The sequence below is a fragment of the Chroicocephalus ridibundus genome, chromosome 6 (genome assembly GCF_963924245.1).
Source record: "Chroicocephalus ridibundus chromosome 6, bChrRid1.1, whole genome shotgun sequence".
Lineage (NCBI taxonomy): Eukaryota > Metazoa > Chordata > Aves > Charadriiformes > Laridae > Chroicocephalus > Chroicocephalus ridibundus.
The window spans coordinates 30,528,896-30,552,028 of NC_086289.1; the positions used below are offsets into that span (position 1 = coordinate 30,528,896).

Consider the following 23,133-nt stretch of genomic DNA (forward strand, 5'->3'; position numbering starts at 1 on the left):
CAGAAATTGTATTTTATTGTAATTTTCTGTAATGCTAAAAAAAAAAAAAAAAAGAGTTCCTGACCGGTTTAAAACAAGATTTTTGAAAAACACTTCTAAATCTTTTCATTTAGGAGGATGTCAGTCCCACTTTTACAAACTGTGCAAACATTTATGCAACATGTTCATTACTTCTGTCTTTTTAGGGCTTTATTCGCTTTTATTTAGTTATATTTCCTTCATGAAGTTTAAAGAATGGTCAAATGCTTACTTGCTTACCAAAAGCAAACTGGGAATTAACATCACAATGTCTGTCTGTGGCCATACCCACGTCTGGAATCTCATGCTCATGCTAACACCCTTCCAATTTACAGCAGTTACTTCCTTTTTACATCACTATGCAGATGAGAGCAACCGCTACAATACTGTACAGTCAGAATAAATTACCTAGCTATATTTTATGTGTCAAAATATCCAAGTTATTAAATTTAGTGCTAGAACTACCTGTAGTATTGTGCGGTATACATTCAACTATGCTGGAATTTCTCTGTCCTGGAAAGTATATTACAAGACAAAGCACACAATATTGCTTCAGTCAGAATTTTTTTAATCATATTCCTACAAAAATCATGTAAACATTAGCATACAGATCCAGAAAAATCAATATAATATTATAATGGTGCATAAACTGTAAGTTTAGAAGAATGTCAGGAACACTTCAACAGTTTATAAATTAATATATACAGTAATGGGTACTCATCATTAGACAAGAACACCTCAAAACTGAGGAATTTAGGTGCAAGAGCTGTAAAACAAGAGAATTGCTCCAACACCAAACTTGACTATGAGGCAACACTGCAATCTACATGACTGCCTGTTGTCGTTTCATATTAAGCATTCAATTTAGCTGCTAAAAAGTATAAAACAAAAGTTTTGGTAGGAAGTTTATTTTTATTTGAAATCATATAGCAAACATCCCTAAAGTAATAATAATAAAAAAAACAACCAAAAACAAAAACCCAGAATACTCCATAAATAGGTTTCTAGCAGAGTGAAACCGAAGCTTCCTAGGCTGCGCAAAGAGATCATCGGCATCTCCATTCCACGCGACTTCAAACAGAGCACCAAAAGCCATCTCTAGCTAAAGAAAAAGTCGCCGGCAGTTTATAAATGCAGAGCGGTGGGTGGAGGGAAAAAGAAAGATAGATACAGGGCATGTAGTGGGGCTGATGCAAAATTCTTGTTTCCACATGCAGCATTCTGGGCAGTTTAGCTCTTTATTGAATTAGAAAGTCATGGGAATGTAACACCGTTGCTAATTTGTTAACTCTGGGCTATTTTGCCTAAAAAAACCAAACCAAAACGACCAAAAAAAAAAAGATGATCTTCAGCCTGTCTGCGATCAAAGTCATATTCAAAGTGTTCGTACAACATTGCCCTTGAAAAGATCAGGGACACACAGTAGAACATAGGATATATCATTCTCATTCAGATGACACATTAAACAGAAAATGAGTTCTTATTTTCCTTTTCTCCTGTCCATACAACCATATTTCATGGGGGGAAAAAAAAAGTATGGTAAACAGATCCTAAAGAACGGTCTCAAATAAAAGGCATTCTTCCCCATGTTAGAAAATTCTCAGGTGAAAATACAGACTGCATAAAATGCCTAGGATTATCCTGGAAACACTTGACACTGCAAAAACTCTCTTAACTTGATACCCTATAATATGATCTTCAGAGAATCTTTCCAAAGTTAAATATATTTTCCTGTTTCTAGAGTTGAAATATAATTGTATGCCATCTGATTTTGGTACATTTTTCATACCTGACAAATCCCATCCCCTCACAATGAAAATTAATATTGCACTAATAAAGATGTATTTATTTACAATAGAGGGGAGGTCACATCTAGCCACCTAAAGCTTTTTGCTATATTTTCTTCCAGTTGTTTAGGAATAAATTCTGTTCACCTTTTCTATAGGAAATCCTGAGTAGTAAGGTGAAGAAGGTTTGGCAGATAGCACCAATTTTCCATCACTTGTCTTAATTAACAGGGTACATTTATCATCAACAATGCATCTAGAAGCACTATCACAGCTGACCCTAAATGCCAAAATAAGAGCTTATCATAAAACACTGTTATTCCTGTTGCCAGAATCAGAACCAACACTGAAACACCAGGAGCAGGAGAAAAGATTTCCAGCTAAACTCTGAGGATACAAGCTGCAAACACAGGAAAAAGCCTGATATTCTAGCCCAAATCTTCTCCTTATAACAGATGGGGTGAAGAAAACTTCAGCTGGTGGAAGAATAGGGAGAAACCCTTGAACTGCTGCTGTGTCTGTCACCTTCCAAGCAACGCGCTTCCACGCCGCCCGCTTAGCATTACCGCAGCAAAGGTGCAGGACTCTGAAGGTGTTTATAAATGACCCAAACTCTTTGCTATTGCTTCCACCAGAGCAGCCCAAGTGAGTGCTTTTTTGTAAGCCAGACTAATTACCATGTTGTGTTTCAGGCCTGGAGGGGATTTATCTGACATTAGCCAAAAGGATTTGTTGATACTAGAGCCTTAGCTCACTACATTTCCTGCTACGGTTTTCACTTGTATTGCTAAACTGGGAATAGCAACCATGACAGACCACAAAATCTAACACAGAAGAGGCTAAACTTAGCAATTTGGGCTTAAACTAGGTTTAATCTACTAATAGACAAACGTTTCATTGGATTGGCCCTGTACATAGGCCTGGAAAAGTTTTATCACAGATGTATCTGCAGTTTTGTGTAAACTATTAATGAACTACAGCAATGCTAATTTGCTATTCACAGAGATAGTAATAGCACAGTTTTTACACATCTTTTACCCTCTCTCCATTGTTACCACTCCCATGCCTAAAAAGACACGGGAGCCAACTCCTAACAAGACCTCGTGTTCTTATCTGTAGCCCGCAGACTTTCCTCCCACTGATAGGCGATTTCTATTTTCCTCACTCACGTTATCCCATGGGGAACTTACACTCACATACATGTGTATTGCGAGAAAGGAGAACTGATATGACAATATAAACACAACCGGCAGACCTTCATTCAAATGGTATCGCCAACAACAGTGTACCTTGAGAAACTTCAGCTATACTGCCGCCTCTAAGACCTTGTTCAGTGTTGTAACAGATAGCACCAACAAAATGGTATTGAAGAGTTTCATGTGAAAATGTTTCCCTCTGCTTCCAATTTTGGTTACATTTCTCATTTTCCCCACCCTCCAGTACTTCATTTTTTCCTCTGCTTCTTCATGCTAACTTTTACGTCTGATACGATAAAGACAATGCAGTTGTGAAATGCGCTGTAGCTCCTCCAGAACCTTTCTATTTTAACCATTTATTAAGAAAATAGATTAAACCCAGGACATTTTAAATGAATGAAAAAGTTGGTAAGAACAGTGAAGGTACTGTGGCAGTCTTAAGGAGGTAATCAAATTATGACAATTTTCAGTAAGATCAGTCATTACAAGGCTTCTCTCTGAAATCATCCCAGGAGTTACACAGCTGCCTGTACTCCAGCACTAAGCTTACATGAGAAATCGAGACAAGATCTCTGAAAAATAAAGGCAAAGGAGCACAGAGAAATCTTCTAAAGTCTTTCAGCAATCTCTTGACTGAAATAGAAATATGTACCAAAACATCCTGCTTAACAAGGTATAACACAAACCAGATTTACCAAGTCTTTTCTGTACACGCATGAGCAAGGTTTTCACGTATGAAAACATCAAACAAAAAATCTTGTCTCTCAAAGGTGATTTTTTTTGTTATTTGGCTGTTATATGTAACTACCAATGCAGTCAATATATATTACATTAAGCCAATTCATACACTACACCCAGTGATTCAAACAATATACCAGTGGGAGGAGGTAAACAACATTCTAATCAAATACATTTATTTTAATCCCCAAAACACAACCCTTTTTCTTCGTCGTCATCATCATCAGTAGAATCTGCATAGGACTCAATGGTGTTGTAAATGAAAGAGTACAGCTTCACATCTGGTCCTGAAGTAGAACAGCTTCTGCATTCTTCATTGTAGTATCTCAGTAACAGCCTATAAATGTCCCCTTAAAAATGAAAAGAAAGAATTTTAAAACAAGTAAGATCACGCCATAAGACGAATGTATGACTGCAGCTGAAGACTGGAAACACACACTCACACTGAGATGGCGGCGAGGAACATCTCTTTAAATGAGCAGGGAAAGAGGAGGTAGATAACCACCTAAGGGGAACACAACTGTTTCCAAGTTTGTTCGGAACATGGGCTGGGCTCCCTGTCCTGGGAGAGTTAATTTTTTTCCTAGTAGCTGGTATAGCGCTGTGCTGGGGGTTTAGTATGAGAATGTTGATAACACACTGATGTTTGTAGTTGTTGCTAAGTAATGCTTATACCAAGTCAAGGACTTTTCAGCTTCCCATGCTCTGCCAGTGAGGAGATGCACAAGAAGCTGGGAGGGAGCGGCACCAGGACAGCAAACCCAACCTGGCCAGAGGGTTATTCCATACCATATGATGTCATGCTCAGGATATAAACTGGGGGAGTTTGCCGGGGGGCAGTGATTGCTGCTTGGGAACAGACTGGGCGTTAGTCAGTGGGTGGTGAGTGACTGCATTGTGGATATTGTTTTGTATATATATTTTTTTAGTCATTATTATTATTATTTTATCTTCCTTCATTGTCCTATTAAACTGTTTTGGTTTTTTTTAATCTCAAATTTTACTTTTCTTTTTCCTGATTCTCTCCCCTATCTCACTGAAGGGGGCAGGGGAGGAGGGAAGGGGAGCAAGCGAGCAGCTGCGTGGTGTCTGGCTGCCTGCTGGGTTAAACCACAACAGCTCCCTCAACTTTCTGCTGAGCTTTCAGCACAACCTCTCCGGACATTAGGCTTGCATACACGCTGCGTACAAACCCACTGCTAGTTACCCAGCTTTGTGCTTCTGTCCAAGAAATAGAAAACATTTAACAGCCACAGTGGGGCAACGGATACACTGCTTTTCTTGTATTGCTACTGGGTAGCACATCTGACCACTAACTCATCTGGCAGCGTCAAGCCAGAACCACTGTAAGACAAATCTAGATCAAGAATGCGTAAGCAGATTTTCCCTTTTTAAAGCGTTTTGAGTTGTATTAAAAACTTTTGCAAACCTTCTGTCTACCACATGTACCCATGTTTTCCGTGATCTGGAACCTAACTCCCAAGTGAGTTACAAAAGGATTCTAGAAGTCTTAACAGATTAACACTGTGCAGTTGACCCCGAATCAGAAGAGTTCCACACTCTGGAAACAGGTGCAAATAAACCAAGACACATTTGCTTGTGTTCAGGACCTGATGACAATAATTCTTACTGGACAGTTTCCACTGACAAAGATGGTTAAGTCTCTTTGCTGTGTGGAAAGATTTCTTTATGCTCACCAATAGTTTGGCCCTTCTCACAGAGAAAAGTGTGCATGCTGTAAATATCCCGCATCAGCTCCACATCTCCAAAGGTAAAATAAACAACATCACGTCCAGCCTCAGCAGCTGCCAATATCTGTATTAAGGCTGAAAAAACAAAAAAGATTACACACATGAATATAGGATAAAACAATTTGCTGAAGGGGAAAAAAACACAGCCTAAGTTTACAGCAAATAATCATACAACCCACCTCCAGGTGAATGCTGCAAAGCAATCTGAACAATGAGTAGATAAATATTACTTCCACTTTTAAAACAAAGTAAAGAATACTGGGCACTGCAGCTCGAGAGTGTTGAAGTATTCTGCTGGAGTCACTACTGACACCCACCTTTACTTTCCGGATAAACAATGTGCATAAAAAAAAATCAAAGGGTTTTTTTTTTGGTCTGTGTCCACCCCCAAGCAGCATTCAGGCAGTAATTACCCAATAAACGTGTAAGACAACAGAGCACCTTCTTACATCCTGGTTTAAGCTGCTCGCATTGAGTCACAAGTAGTGGGGTAAACAGCATCCGTTAGCACATCCCAATTTCCACTCTCTGCCGCCCTTCAGAAGGAAGGGAGCCAACCCCTTCACTAGGTGAGCTACACAAAGCAGGAGCTGACCCAACTTGTACCTCCCAAGAGATCTACAGTTCTGCAGCCTCTTACTGCGCCATTTAAGGTGTCCATCTTACCTATAATAGAAGTATGCAGCATAAAATATGATGGTCACTCTGACCTATAAAACGTAGGTGGCGATGCCAGGAATGCAATTCGGGTTATTTAATTTCCAGCTTTATGTCAAACTCACTGGACCAAGCTGTGTCCCAGGTTCTATCAATAGCTAACATTACAAAATAGACTTTGTTTTTCTATATGGAAAAGAAAGAAGAATGCTTCCTATCTTGGAAGCAGATTTTTGAAGATTCATCTTGAGTAATCCTCTGGGGATTGATCAAAATTGATCAATGGTCTGGCTGAGCCAAGCTAATGACCCACTGCAATTGGAGCAAGTGGCTCCGGTCCAGCTATATTTTCTCGCTGCTCGCCCACCTCCTGACTTTTCTGCAGCTCTCAGGTGCTCACCAGACATCTTGCTGAGCCAATTCCATTCACCAACCTGGCAGAAAAGTTACACGGCAAAAGAACAGGCGCTAATTGTTTTCTGCTAGATTAGCAGTTGAATTGGCCGAGTGAAGGGTTTGCTAAGGTGCCAGGGAGGGCACCAAACCATACAGCCGAGAACAGGGAAGGGAAGAAGAAACACCAGGACCCTTTTAGGTAGCACCAAACTATTACAAGAGCAAAGCTTCTTCACCAACCAATACCACCAGGCTGGAGCGTCACTGACGCATATAATCAGTCACACGTTCATCTCAGGTAATGTTGCAACAGTCCAAATACTGGACCCCCACAACTATTTCATCTATTGCGGCTTATCTTATTTCTGAGCGTATGGGTGGGGTTCTGATAATCATTCTTTCCTTTTCTACCCAGTAAGCAGGCTTAATTAAAATGTGATTAATATTGTCGTTGTAAATATTAATTTTAAATAAAACAACATACGTGCTGCATTACCACCTGCTAGTGGGAACTAAACAGAAAGCTGTTCATAGCACAGCTCAAGAAAGCTGTTCATAGCTCAAGAATCTCTCACATTTTTAAACAGAGACCTAATAAAATACTGCATTCTTTAATAAAAAAAACCAACCTCTTGTAAACCCACAGCTAAAATTATAAATTACATGATTCACATGTGAAATTAATCTCAATCTGGGAATGATATTTTAATTAAACTACTGAACCAGCTGTGGATTTGGTAAAGCTTCAGTAGGTCAGCTTGTAAAGGCTCTAATTAACTAGCTTGCATAGGGGAACAGAACCTAATGAATCTTATTATTCATTCCAAACAAACAATGCAGCTTCACTTTACAGAAGATATTAAAAACATCCTACTGTTTATTTTGAATTGCTATAAATCTTATGAAACGAGGGCGAAACTTTCTGTCAAGAATCAGGCTTCACGATCTGCTGGGCATTAATGATATACAACACCAATGTGAAATTTCCATGCTACTGATGCAGAAAGGAGCATCACCGGGAGAGCAACAGAGGCTGCGGTACAGGGGACGAGAGGGATGTGAGCTCTCCTGCCCCTTGCACCCAGCCAGTGTGATCCCATTTAACTCCTCGGGACTCGCACCTGAAGAAACGGCTGTGCTGACGTACCTTCTTCTATCACCCAGGAAGGGTGGCAGAAGCACAATACAAATCCCCCTGGGGACCCAACTGTCCCCACAGGCCCTACACGTCAGTCCCTTTTACCCAGAGGAAAGGATGGTACCACCGGGGGCTCCCCTACTGCGGTACTGCTGCATTTACATGAGGCAAGGTGCATGGTTTTCTCTCCTTCCGCTAATCCTACAAGGCGCTTTCTAAAGCTGATGGCAGTCTTCCTGTTGAGCTTTATTGTCTCAGGTAAATAAGAACACCAAATCAGCTAAAGAGTACTTTCTCACAATTGTTAGAAGTTAAATTTATGTATTTATGAGATGCCTCATCAGATCATTTCCTTTGCATTTTCAATAAAACAACACTTTTTCAATCTTTCGACAGTCGCATAGAGCCCCTGCAGCTAGTAATTGTTAAATTATCCTCTGGTTTGAAACGCAAGACAAGATCTTCTAACTTTTCCCAATTATACAAATATACTTTTTTCAGTATGGAAGGTCTTAAGTTCATACTAAAATTTTGTGGAAATATCCCTAATTTAGATGGAATCTGTCTTGTTGACATACCAGGTCTTTAATTTATAAAGCCAGATTATTTTATTCCTCCCTTAAGAATACTTTAGTTGTTGCATTATCTGTGACCTTGAGTGAAACCATATTTTACACCCAATCACGTTCCTTTAATTCATGACTAAAAAAAAAATCACAATAAAATATCATAATGCATTATGGCGCTTATCCAGTTATATCCAATTACATCAAATACTTTGGAGGTTCTGAAGCCTCTGTTACAGATCCAGATACTACGTCTGAAAGGACGAGGGTGTATATTTAAGAATGTTAAATGAAAAAGCAAGATTTTAAACTACGAAAACCATTTTGTCATTATAATACACTGTCAAACCTGTGTAGTCACCAGAAGCTATTTATTTGGGCTCAGTAAAACCGTGATGCTGATAGTCTCAGAATTTTCTAAAACATATTCTGAAATGAAGATTTTATGACTCCTTATGAAGTGTAAAGGATTATTCTCCAGTGTAAGATATTTGCTTATAATGAAATGAAACCATTGAGAGAATTTGCAGTTCAGAATAACCCTACACAGCACTTTCAAACAAAAGGGAGAAACAATTTTAGCGTTTATGACCGTACAGGGACTATCTCTGAACTGGAAAAGACTTCATTTGGTTATCACACCTCAAATGCAACTCTATTCTGACAAAAAACACACATGACAAACTACTGTAGTCTTTTCGTAGCTCATAGTTTACCAAAAAAAAAAAAAAAACAAACACCAGAATGAAGCCAAGTTTCTTGTTTCTAGTCAGCATCAGCTCAGAGAAAAAGAGGACATACTAAACGACTAGCTCCATACCCCGTAACACATCCCTGTCATTTAATTCTTTTTATTAAGTATTGATTTTTCAGAGTCAACTAAGAAATTAAGCTGAGTTTACAAAGAGTAACTTAAGTGCAAATTAAACCAAAGTCTTTCTTTGTAAGGGCTACCAAAAGAACAGGAAAAAACTTGAGAGTACACACATAGGTTTAGATGAATTTTTCTTAACAGCAGCAGTGCTGTAACTTGCTGTTAAGTGTTAATCCTCGCAGACTTTGGAAAAATTAATAAGGTTGATCCAAAACCAGAGGAAGAGTTACATAAATGAAAGTTCAAACTAAAATATTAAGTTAAAATGTAACTGAGACAATGTTCAAGTCTTTCCATGCTGTTGTTCTGCCCCGAGTTCATATCCAAGTTACGAAGCACCACATCTCATGGCTCATTTCTTTGCCTACATCAAGGACTTTTCCTATGGGCTACCTCACCAAACAGACTCGGCTCTGGCAATCTTTGTCAGTGTGCTTCAGTTTTGAGCTCCGAGCGATGGGGAGAGGAAGTAAAGCATTGCAGTGAGCAATGCCTAGTCTAAAAATCACATCCAATGTTGAACAAATAATGGCTTAGACCAGATGAGCCATATTTTTATCAGCAAACCATATGTTAAGAAAAATATATGTGGGATTTTACAGTTCAGATCCAAGAGGAGGCCTTATGCAAATCAAAGCATTTATTAAACCTTCCAAACATAATCATAAATCAAGTATGATCAGATCCTGCAGTAAATACTACTTCTGATATTGATGATCTGCACCTGACAGGCCATTTTATCTCATGGAAATCAAAAACCAACTGTCAGGAAATCAATGAGCATTGAGAAAAAATATAGATGCCCACTGAATAAAACACATTAAGAAAGCAAGCCGATGAGGCTGGTAGCCTGATGGTTGGTTGTCTCAATGTAACTACCTAAAGCTCTTCAGAAAGGTAAATTTCAAATACTCTCCAAATGTTTGAAAACAACAAAAATGTAAATTTCTACTTAGAACTATATGAATCAGGATATCAACGTGAACGTCAGGATCCATCAGTTCTTGACTTGATAGGAAAAGCCTTAAATGAACGTAGGCATGTGGTATCTGCCGCATTATAAATACTCTAATTAAAAATAAAAGAACTTGAGAAAGTGAGTGATACAGCAGGCAAGTCAGGAAAGAAAGGAGCACGTCTGAGTGACTGGAAACCTCTCTGGCATACAGCAATATATTAAGGAGCAAAACTAAACATTAAGCATTACCAGCAAATCAGTGAGGCCTTGCAAATTACCAGGTACTTTAAACAGCTTTGCAGAGATATAAATCCAGAAAGGTCAATTGATTTATACGACTGAGAACTGCAATTAGTATATTCTTTTGTGAACTAATATTACGTGTCTGTGTGCTTTTGAAGGTTTTGGTGATATAGGTCCTTGTAAACTCAGCATTTCACCATCACGTACTTACCTCAAACTTTAAACTGAAAATAGCTTATAAAAGCAGCGTGCATTTTTAACGTTTAATGTTTAGGCCACATTACTCATGGCCTAAAGATCAAAGCTAATGAACCAGTTCTATGGACAGCTTAACTATTATTCCAATTCTTGGCTAAAATGTATTAATTCAAACAAAACCAAAAAATGTACTTGAACAAAAAAAAAAAAAGGCCAAGAATCAAAATCTAAGTTATTTGTTTCATTTAGACATTAATGAATTGCTACAGTTTACCTTTTAATCGGGAGTCCCCTCCAAAGGCACCACATCCCCAGTTTCCTGTGGCTATTGCAGAGAGGTGCTGGGGTGGAACGTTGGGTCGAGAGAAGCCACAGTAGGCCTGCAGGCAGACAAGAGTCAGAAGAAGTTGAAGGCAATCTGTTGCAATATTTTCAAACAGTAAGATGATAAGAATAATCAGAATTATTTTCTAACAATACCAAATTCAAACTACTTCAATGCACCATTAGTCTTCCTTTAAATTTAAGGTCAATCACTAAAGAATTCAAGGCAAGAAGAATGTTGCTTTACTTGGATCCATGTTAAAAATTAGATACAGGTGCTGACTCCTGGGGATTTCACTGCAGCTATAGGAAACTTTTCAGGATAGCCAGAGAATAACAGTAGATTGTATCGTGTTTGTTGCTTTTCAGCCCATTTAGCACACAGGACAGCTGAACTGCTATGTCCAGTATTATGAAATTCCTCAAAACTGAAAATAAAATACAAAGTGGCATCTTAGAATACAGGTCTAATGCAATAAATGAGGGTAGGAGGAGAAGGTGTGACATTCACTACGCAATCTTGAGTAAGGGCAGGTGCTTCCATGTATAGAAAAAAGGATAAGTCTTTTTGTGGGCTTTTTCAACAGTACAAGAATGTATTGAATTGGTACAGTTGTCTGGTAGAGATTGAAGTACCCTCGGTTTCACTCCAGTCTGATCCAAGCTGCAAATTCAGACTTCTGTTGGTTGTAATTTAGCAGGATACCATGACTTAGAGCTTGCATAAGGAGCTCTTACACATGGGCAGGCGCGTGCAGCTATTGAGCTCTCTCAAGCCAGAGCTATTAGTGTGCTTACTGCCCAAAGCATGTTTGTATGGAACCAGTGGGCCAAGCAAGCTATCACTCTGGCTCTGTGGACAATAATTCTTCAGTTTCCATCCTCCCAGTGGGGAAATGGACTGGTGTTGCAACAGCATGCCATTTTCTTTCCAGCTTTTACTTAGCAGGCATGTATTTCTCAACTCGCCAGGACATGGAGAACGGAAACTGTCTTGTCAGACACAACAACAATGTCAGCAAATACGTGGAAGGACTTCAGCAGCCGTGAAGAAACACATCGAGGTAAGTGCCTGTATGATTTTTCATAGCAAACAAAGGATAAAGATAAAACTAATCACTTCAAAAAAAAAAAAAGACAATGTACTGATATTTTAAATAGGTTTCACTGAGGAATACAGAAACATGAAAGCTTTCTGTGCAGTTTTAAAACAGTTGCTTCCATACGGGAAGCAGAAGAGCTTTTAAGCAGAAGAGCGTTTGAACTACATAAATGAATCTGTTTTTAAGTTATACACAACTGCAAATATATGGTATCTCATATTATTTAGAAGTTGTGTGATGTTTACAATTGGTTTGTTTTCATATAAAACTGTTACACGTAGTTCTCACAATTAACACGGTTTGAAACTTAACTGTTCCACATACCATAATTCTCAGGGAAACATTTCCTGCTAAAGATGAAGCTATAGCTTTTTTTAATCAGAGACTATCAAAATAGGTTTAATGGCATTTATGAGTGGGATTGCAAGCCCAATTATAAATCAGTTGTTCCTTAGGATTTGGAGGATTTGGAAAGTGCAACTTGTAATAAGAAAAGTTATTCCTAGTGAGAATCTTTATTAGGCAATAATTTAAGGGCCTAGTAAAGATGAAACAGTGACATCTCTTACACATACATCTATCTGCAAATCTTCATGCTGAAATCAGATACAATGATTTTTTTTTCTTATTCCAAACAGCTGGCTTTAGACAATATTAATCTTGTTTTCTGAGTATGGGTTAAACCAGAAACAAGGGTCAGCCTCAGACAACTACCTTCTGAGAAAACTAACCGAGTGAACATCTGGTTCTTTAAGACAAAGAAAAAAATCATATAGACCTATAATAAAACCCAAGCTCTAAGAAGAACCACTTTAAGTTGACCACGTGACCTGCCTTCTGGATGCGGGGAAGGCTGTGGACATTGTCTGTCTGGACTTTGGTAAGGCCTTTGACACCATCCCCCACAGCATTCTGCTGGAGAAGCCTGCAAATCCTGGCATAGACAAGTGTACTCTTCGCTGCATTAAAAACTGGCTGGATGGCCGTGCCCAGAGAGTCGTGATCAATGGGGCGAAATCCTCATGGCAGCCGGTCACCAGTGGTGTCCCTCAGGGCTCAGTTTTGGGGCCAGTTTTGTTTAATATCTTTATCAATGATCTGGATGAGGGGATTGAGTGCACCCTCAGTAAGTTTGCAGACGACACCAAACTAGGTGGGAGTGTTGACCTGCTTGAGGGTAGGAAGGCTCTACAGAGGGACCTGGACAGGCTGGATCGATGGGCCAAGGCCAACTGTATGGGGTTTAATAAGGCCAAGTGCCAGGTCCTGCATTTTGGTCACAACAATCCTAAGCAACGCTACAGGTTTGGGGAAGAGTGGCTGGAAAGCTGCCTAGCAGAAAAGGACCTGGGGGTGCTGGTGGATGGCCAGCTTAACATGAGCCAGCAGTGTGCCCAGGTGGCCAAGAAGGCCAACAGCATTCTGGCTTGTATCAGGAATAGCATGGCCAGCAGGAGTAGGGAAGTGATCATGCCTCTGTACTCAGCACTGGTGAGGCCTCATCTCGAGTACTGTGTTCAGTTCTGGGCCCCTCTGTACAAAAGGGACATAGAAGTGCTGGAGCGTGTCCAGAGGAGAGCTACCAAGCTGGTGAGGGGTCTGGAGACCAGGTCATACGAGGAGAGGCTGACAGAGCTGGGCATGTTTAGTTTGGAGAAGAGGAGGTTGAGGGGAGACCTAATTGCCCTTTACAGCTACCTGAAAGGAAGTTGTAGAGAGGTGGGTGTTGGCCTCTTCTCCCAGGTGAATAACGACAGGACCAGAGGAAATGGTCTGAAGTTGCAGCAGGGGAGGTTTAGATTAGACATTAGGAAGAATTTACTGAAAGAGTGGTCAGGCACTGGAACAGCCTGCCCAGGGAGGTGGTTGAGTCACCATCCCTAGAGGTATTTAAGAAACATCTAGATTTGGCACTTCAGGGCGTGCTCTAGTGGCAGAGATTGTAGGTTGTTTGGTTGGACTCGATCTCAAAGGTCCTTTCCAACCATGAAGATTCTATGATTCTATAAGTTGTTTCAGTCATTTCCGAATGTCTAAAAAAATAACAGACAAAAGAATCTCTGGAAACAAATGGATGCTGAGCTATGCCTACTAATAAATAATACACTTGTATTTCAAAGCCTGTGTGCATATACTGTGCTTACTGAGTCCTGCTTTATTAAATCGTAATAGAAATAGAGTTGCAGCTTACTTCACCAACTTGTTTTCACCCACAGAAAAAATCTTAAGGTTAATATTAATTTTAAAATCAAACTGAAAAACACACCACAGTGCATTTAAGTATTTGATTTGTTAAAACATTCTAGAACCTACAATGAACTTAATGAAATTTTTACTGTAGTAAACAGAATTAACTCAGGCTTAAAATTTTCTTTAAATACCAATCAGTTCTCATCAAACAACATCAGCCAAACTGACACACTGTATAAAAGTTGCATGGATCTACCATAATTTATTTTAAAAATCCAAACCCAATCAATAATACTGAAAATTGTAGGCAGATCATAAATTCACTAGAGTAGGTAATTTGAATTTTGTACTAAGATACCACTGGAGTTAAAATTTATCTACTGTCTTTTTCAAGGCTAATTTCATTACCAACCATGAAGAAACAAGCTGATGAATGTTACTTTAGTCAAGATGCTAAGGTTTTATGATGAAATTAAATTAGTCCTTCAGCACTGTAAATATTTCTGGGAAGGGAAAAAAAAAAACTAGCCTTCAGGTACATTTCCTTTCCCTTTCCAGCTGAGAATTAGGAACACACCGCCCTATGTTTGAATTTATTTAAAATGCATCCTATATTATTCTATACCCTCCTATAGTACAGAAAACAGCAGACTTTAACAACGGTAGTGTTATGCCCTTATATTTAATAGCCTAGCTAAGCAGAGGCCCACTGCATGTATAAATGTTGAAGCAAACTAAGCAGACCTTGTTGTTAGCAAGTTCTGAACCCAAATATAAGGACACTAATACAGTGTTAACTGCATAAGCATTCCTGTACTCAACTGCCCAGTAAAAATAGCATTGCCATTGCTATAACAGGCCACAGATCTTTCACTACATATGCCTTATACTAACCGTGCAAGGCCCTCACTCTGACTCATTAGCTTTCTTATTAACTTAGGAGAATTCGCTATGTGAACTGGAGATTGATACCAGGCATCTCTTGTTAGGAGATAAAAATTCATGTGTGGGATAACAGCAAGAGGCCTTGAAAACACTGGCTCAGGTCTCAGAACTATAAACAGCTCATTAATGGCAATTAACTAGTCACTGAAAAAGTACAATCTCAAGAGCTGGGAAAAGACTGCTTTAGCTTCAAGAATAGAAGCAGCAGCAAAGCAAGAAAAACAAACAACATGAAAATCTCAGCCATGAAACATGATAAAGCACCTGCCGTGCCTTGGTTTCCCAAGCCACGCTCTCAAACACAATGCAGCACATAGTCCAGGGCAGAAAGCAAAGACTGGGAGCCATCTAGAAACTCAAATACCTTATTTAAGGACAAGATCCCACATTACAGAGAACAGGGTAGAGAAAAAGATGCCCACCGCAGTTCCAGCTTCCCTGGTCAGAGAGCTCTTCAACCTGGCAACCTTGATGATGATGACTATCAAGGACCATGGCCCTTAGACATAACTATGCAGTTTTGTACACACACAGCTAACGCAGGGTAGGCCAAGGACTGACTGCTCTGAATACATAGTAATAATGATTAATAATGTGTAAGAATTATTAGTAGGAAGTGTGCTGTTTCTGAATGTCAGTCTAAAAGTTTTGTTTAAAGGATTAAAACTGGTCTAATTTATGAATCTTCTGAACGCCCCCACCACTGCAAGCTGTAACTGGCATGTATATTCATATACTCATTTGCAACAGCCCGTACAGCTATTGTGCAAATAAAGATAGGAGATTTATGAACAGCTAGACCTGATCTCAAGACGACATCAATACACATAAAGATAAAACTCTCAGGTAATACGGCAATACTCCAAGAGAAAACAAGGAAGGTAGAAGAAAAGCAAGTGGCACTGTATTTATGAAATATCGCCATGCTAAAACATGAGGCACCCCCTTCTCCACCTTTACTGGAGGGATGACTAGGGGAAAAGAACTTAAAATCATAATCATAGAATGGTTTGGGTTGGAAGGGACCTTAAAGATCATCTCATTCCAATCCCGCTGCCCCAGGCAGGGACACCTCCCACTAGACCAGGTTGCTCAAAGCCCCATCCAGCCTGGCCTTGAACACTTCCAGGCATGGGGCATCCACAGCTTCTCTGGGCAACTCGTGCCAGTGTCTCACTGCCCTCACAGTAAAGAATTTTTTCCTGATATCTAATCTAAATCTGCCCTCTTTCAGTTTAAAACCGTTACCCCTCATCCTATCGCTACGCTCCCTCAATAAAAAGTCCCTCCCCGCCTCTCCTGTAGGCCCCAAATAATTTAGGAGGACAGGGAAGAGTTAACAAAATGTACGTCCAAATTTCATTTATATTTTTGAAAGTTAAAATACACCTTTGAATAGCATACCGAAGGATAAGAACCATTCAATTTGACAAGCTTCTGCTTTAACATTGGACAGCAAACCCCTGGAAAGTACACCTTTTATAAGAGACACAACTAAGCAAGAATTTCCTTAGCTGAAGATAATAATACAAAAATATTTGAACAAACAGGTACTATAAACATTAATGGAAGAGCCTGCAGGAAGTTGTAAGAAGTTACTGGCCTTGTTGAGCTCTCTTCTAATTTTCTCTGGACCAAACTGATCAAGGAAGCGTCTGAAGTGAAATGCATCTATAGCAACAATTTCAGTGTAGCGTCGCTGCCATTCATCCCTAAAATTGAAGGGAGGAGAAAAGTAGATGACATTAGTTGTTTAATATTGGCCATATAATTGTGATCCAAAATGAGCAATTCCCTGCAGAGCTTTTCTGTTAGAAGCAGACAGAAATGTGAGCTCGTAACAGACAAGGGAGCACTTTTTTCTTTGTGGGTTGGGAATGAAAACAGCATCAGAAATGAGACAGGTCTCCCTGTAAGCTTGGAAATACCCTGGCTAGACTTTGGGCATAAACGTGAAAAAAAATCTAATTACAAAGCAGTATTTGTTAAGTACATAAGAACGGCGCAAGGTCAAAGAAAAGCAGTTTGGCTCTCTGTCTTCCTCCAACATTCAAATGAGAACACATTGTGTATGTTTCATTACCAAATGGATAATTTTGTGTATGCACTATGATAACATTGTTGGAGAAATAAATTCAAGAGCTCAGAACTTTCTACTCAGATTAATGATATTAAATCTTATTTTGCCACGCATCAGCTGCACTGTGGCCTCAGGTATCATCGTCAAACATCTTGTGATATTACAATCCACAGTTCAGCCAGTATCTTAACAAAAATTTGCATTAAATACATATAACCGTAAAAGACGTTGGTTTAAGAACTGACATACTGGCAGGTACCATTTATTAGCATTAATATCTCATTATTAATATAAGGTAACTTTCTTAGCTTGTTGAGTCTACTGAAGAGAACAGGATCAAACAGTCCAATTCTCTATTAAGGCAAATGCTAGGAAATACTTAAAACACCAAGTTTGCATATTTATACATTTATTTATTCCTTCACTTGAAATATTTATGTGGAACTTTACCTTGGGGTCTTATCTTCATGGCTCCTTGCCCACCGGTAAGTTTCTGCATAGCCTGTGTACTCACTGTACTGCTCAGTACCTAAAACAAATCATTTTCTGTATTACATACAAAATATGTACATATTTTTTCACTTGTCAAATCTTTCATAGGAACCACTGCTTCTCCAAATGAACACGCAGCTCTCAGAAGCAATGGAAAACAGAGATTCCTATCTGTACCAAGAACACAAGATCTTCTGGAACCAGTAGAAGCTTCTTTTCCACAGATGATACGTAGCATCCACCACAGAACATGACAAGTGCAGATCTACGTATGCTGTCCGGTATATAACAAGAAGATAGTTTTCAACTTTGCCACTCTCAAGTTCAATAGCTTCTCAAGAAAATGCCTGTCATCTTTAAAGTTTTACTGACTAACATCCGGTTAGCGAAGACTGCGAGCCTTCACGCCACCAGCATTTTGCTTTTCTTTTTTCAGGCTACTACCTGTAAACACGATGATAAAATAGTCACTCCACTACTGAAAACACGGCAGCCCTACTTCATCATAATTTAGCAAGTGTCTGGGCTGACAGTTTTGGAAACACAGACAAAAAATATGAAATTCAAAAGTGTATATCGTGGGCTATATGTTTATACATTTATTTCTCTAACAAGTTTTATTCCTCTAACAAAATTAAAATCCATAAAGCCAAAGAAAACCCTGATGGTCAGGAACCAAGCAGATTTCCAACACGCCAGTGACCCAGTTTGTCACCCTACAGTCTCTTGAGAGCAACCTTACATAAGGCTAGGTACGACTGTTCAGCTTCCTCCTCCCATTGCCCAATAAATCACCCCTTTCCCTTGTTACCCTTTTGTTTTGCATTTGTTCAGCACGATTCCTGCACTACGGTTCCTGACACGCACTCTCAGATACCACAGCAATTCCTGGCACTGAATGGAGTGAAAGGCCACCGCTCTCGGCTGCAAGAGTCAGTACCAAGAAGCTGCTTCTGTAAAAGCTCAAGGACCCACAAAACCATGGTGTGGAACATAACTTGGCTGCTCTGTGAAGAAGTGCAGCAGGGTATCTTGGCAAGCGTTAATGGCTTGTAAGAAAGTAACACATTAAGACCTCCGCTAATTTTAGCTTTTATGCTCTGCCACGCAAACTTATTTTCAAAAAGGTTTATCCCAAGACCAAGGAAAGCATTTTAACTGAGAGTAAGGACCATAACGTTCCTAAAAGCCTGCCTTTCACCTCATTTTACCGAACTTCAGGATCTTGCTTAAAAACCTGGGGATGTGCAAATGCTTCAAAGAAATAGTCCTAAGTAGCACGATAGCAAAATCACAACTTTTCCCCCTGTTTTGAGCTCGCGACAGCTGAATTTCAAAAGTAGGGGACTGAAAAGAATGCCTCATTTAGAAAATTTCAGCTCGTACAAGTACAGTTTGGCACAAGTCATAAACAGTAAGAGTAGGAAGAGAACTGTTAAGCAACCCCTTAATTACGAACAGTGACACCAGCTATGCCTATAAACAGAACAGTAAACTAGGTTTTAGAAAGGCCTGTAAGCTGACAGCACAAAACATCCGACTACTGAGACAACAGTAGTGCCTAACTATTGCATAGATCGGAGATACTCTGAGAATACAAATGTTTAAATTCAAAGTTTTTCAGTCTCTAAATAAATAAAAAAAAGTTAAACAATCAGAAACATAAAACGATTCACTTTTAACTTCATCTGACGAGGGAATTTGAATGCTTGCTTTCAGTAATCTTAAGCATATGAAACATATGCTCTTAAAACTGTTTTAAATGATGCATATGCTTTAAGACATTTATTTTAACTGAAAAGACTTATCAGCGCTTTTTTAACTTATCTGTCCCTACTATCCACTCATCATTATTTGTCTAGACGATTAACCATACGGAGGGCACACAAATTCCAGTCAAGGCTATTTTGAAAAGTTGCTATGCAAAACGAGTGGGATGGTAAAAGATTCCTCACCAAGAATTCACTTCCTGTTACAAAAATCAAAGCCATCAAAATTGTGATGGCAGAATATGCCTGCATATTCACACACATTCATGCTCTCGTACAAAGGACAACTGTGAGCGGCTTAAGTATTCAGAAATCAGCCTTCTAATCGAACTGTAGGCTATCAGCCTTCACTAAGACTTTTCCTGATGTACGCAAGATTCAGATTTACAGATATGCTTGGAAAAACCATCTGAGCAAATAGTAAGACAAGACAGACAAGGGAAGCATGTGACTTTTTTTGACAGCTCTCTTCAGGGGACAGCATAGCAAAACTTCCAACTTTGAAAAGGAAGCATTCCCTTTGGCATCTAGCACGTGGAAAGGAAAGACTGGGTTATCAAGATATTGTAACAGGATAGATTAAATGACAGTCGGAGTATTAAGCTGACTTTTTCAAGGTTCATCGTTTTCATTAATTTTTATCAAAGTACAGTGTCTGATGATGAAAGCACCAGAAAACTAACAAACAAGCAAGCAAATACATATATATATATATATTTAAAAAAAATAAAATCAATAGCAGAGAAAGTCAAAGAAACCACAGGAACTCTAAACTCATGTCCCAGAAACCCAAAGTTAATGAAAATCAATGGGTTTTCAGAAGTGAAGCTCTGGAAACGTGTCAGACAAAAATGGTTATTCAACTGGCAGCACTTTTGCCTGTGAACTACTGGGATACAAGCTGCTGTTGCTGGGAGAACAGGAGCAGTACGGGATAAGCTATGAAGCTATAGTGAAGCTATGTAGGGAAAAAATCAGGAGGGCCAAAGCCCAGCTGGAGCTAAACCTGGCTTCTGTTGTCAAGGACAACAAAAAAAGTTCCTATAAATATATTAGCAATAAGAAGAGGACTAAGGATTATCTCTGTCCTCTAGTAGATGGGGCCGGCAACATAGTGACCAAGGATGAGGAAAAGGCTGAGGTACTTAATGAAGTCTTTGCCTCAGTCTTCAGCAGTAGGACCAGTTGTCCCCTGAGTACCCAGCCCCCTGAGCTAGAAGACAGGGATGGGGAGCAGAATGAAGCCCCTCTAATCCAAAGGCAAACGGTGAGGGACCTGCTTCAGCACCTGGAGGTGCACAAATCTATGGGGCCGGATGGGATCCACCCAAGGGTATTGAAAGAGCTGGCAGAGGTGCTCGCCAGGCCACTTGGTATCATTTATGAGCAGTCCTGGACAACCGGGGAGGTCCCAGCTGACTGGAGGTTAGCAAGTGTGACACCCATCCACAAGAAGGGCCGGAAGGAGGATCCGGGGAATTACAGGCCAGTCAGTTTGACCTCGGTGCCTGGGAAGGTCATGGAACAGATCCTCCTCAGTGCCATTACACGGCACATGCAGGAGAACAGGGTGATCAGGCCCAGTCAGCATGGGTTTGTGAAGGGCAGGTCATGCCTATCAAACCTAATATCCTTCTATGATAAGGTGACCCACTTAGTGGATGAGGGAAAGGCTGTGGATGTTATCTACTTGGATTTTTGCAAAGCTTTTGACACTGTTTCCCACAGCATTCTCCTGGAGAAACTGGCTGCTCATGGCCTGGACAGGTGTACTCTTCGCTGGGTAAAAAACTGGCTGGATGGCCGTGCCCAGAGAGTGGTGGTAAACGGAGTTAAATCCAGTTGGTGTCCAGTCACAAGTGGTGTCCCCCCACGGCTCGGTGCTGGGGCCGGTTCTCTTTAATATCTTTATCAATGATCTGGATGAAGGGATCAAATGTACCCTCAGGAAGTTCGCAGATGACACTAAACTGGGCGGGCGTGTTGATCTGCTTGAGGGTAGGTTGGCTCTGCAGAGGGATCTGGACAGGCTGGACCAATGGGCTGAGACCAATGGTATGAGGTTCAACAAGGCCAAGTGCCGGGTCCTGCACTTGAGTCACAACAACCCCATGCAGCGCTACAGGATTGGGGCAGAATGGCTCGAAAGCAGCCTGGCAGAAAAGGACCTGGGGGTGTTGGTGGACAGCCGGCTGAATATGAGCCAGCAGTGTGCCCAGGTGGCCAAGAAGGCCAACAGCATCCTAGCCTGTATCAGCAATAGTGTGGTGAGCCGGACTAGGGAAGTGATCATCCCCCTGTACTCGGCACTGGTGAGGCCCCACCTCGAGTACTGCGTTCAGTTTTGGGCCCCTCGCTACAAGAGGGACATTGAGGTGTTGGAGCATGTCCAGAGAAGGGCTCCAAAGCTGGTGAGGGGCCTGGAGGACAAACCTTATGAAGAACGACTGAGGGAGCTGGGGTTGTTTAGCCTGGAGAAAAGGAGGCTGAGGGGAGACCTTATCACCCTCTACAACTACCTGAAAGGAGGTTGTAGAGAGATGGGGGCTGACCTCTTCTCCCTGGTGACAAGTAATAGGACGAGAGGAAACGGGTTCAAGTTATGTCAGGGGAGGTTTAGATTGGATATTAGGAAACATTTTTTCACTGAAAGGGTTATTAAACATTGGAACAGGCTGCCCAGGGAGGTGGTGGATTCACCATCCCTGGAGGTGTTTAAAAAAAGGGTAGATGGGGCACTTAGGGACATGGTTTAGAAGTGGCTCTTGTCAGGGTAGGTTAAAGGTTGGACTTGATGATCTTAAAGGTCCCTTCCAACCTCAACAATTCTATGATTCTATAAGTTGCATACGCTAATGTTTCTGGTGAATCTTCTTTCTCCCCATAAAAAAATAAAAACGTAAAAAAAGCCAAGACACAAATACAGCAAAATAGCACAGTTCTATCAGAACTTTAAAAAACAAGCTACAAAATAAACTAAAAAAAGCCTACCTAAAGTCAAAAGAAAGTATATAGAAGCGTTATTCAAAAACACATTCTTTGTGAAACTTGTAATAGCTACAGCATCAGACAAACAGTGAAACTGCCAAGTGCTAGTACTTACGAGACCTCATTCATCTAGAAAGAGTTGCAATTATTACTAAAAATAAATATACCCCTTTCTCAGACTCCATAGTCTAGCTTTCCATTTGCTTGTGATCTCTATGGAGCACATCTGAAAAGTGCAAGACTGTAGTTTTGTAGTCACCAATATAAACACACATTCACTGCTAAGAGTGAGAGGAAGGTCCTTCTCTCCCTTTCTATCAGTTCTTCTGACCCTTATCTTGCGCCACCATTAGTCTTCTGGCTCTCCAGACAGTGGCATGGTCAGCCTGCTAAATCCAGCTGAAAATCAATTTTTCCTCTCCAAGTAAGTTTTCAGCTGAACCAATTATCTGATCTTGTTTACTGCACGGGTAATATGCTTAGAAGTTGCTGAAAATGCATCGCCAAGATGCAGTCAGGATGGCCATTGTTCAACCTGTAGATTTAAAGCAAACATGGAACACAGCTTCATCTGCTCTTAACGCTGCCTGAGTATACGTGAACTCAAAGAGGGGAAATAAAAAAGAAAAAAGGAAAAAAAATCCTGAATGAAAAACACTGACACTTATTCACAGCTCTACCAGAAATGCAGCTGTGGGAATCTTTCGCACCGCTGCTGACAT

At 40.2% G+C, this 23,133-nt stretch overlaps 1 protein-coding gene across 2 annotated transcripts in view; it reads right to left on the reverse strand.

The window, feature by feature from the left end:
- Window positions 1-569: 569 nt before the first annotated feature.
- The window catches only part of PARG (poly(ADP-ribose) glycohydrolase), a 75,669-nt gene continuing 53,105 nt past the window's right edge, over window positions 570-23,133 (reverse strand). For both annotated transcript variants that reach the window (XM_063337800.1, XM_063337799.1), the window contains exons 14-18: window positions 17,613-17,691; window positions 16,686-16,794; window positions 10,795-10,900; window positions 5,437-5,565; window positions 570-4,089 (exon numbers count right to left, since the gene is read on the reverse strand). In XM_063337800.1, the coding sequence (XP_063193870.1) occupies window positions 3,920-4,089; window positions 5,437-5,565; window positions 10,795-10,900; window positions 16,686-16,794; window positions 17,613-17,691 (593 nt within the window). In that variant the 3' untranslated portion in view covers window positions 570-3,919. The remainder of the gene's footprint in view (window positions 4,090-5,436; window positions 5,566-10,794; window positions 10,901-16,685; window positions 16,795-17,612; window positions 17,692-23,133) is intronic.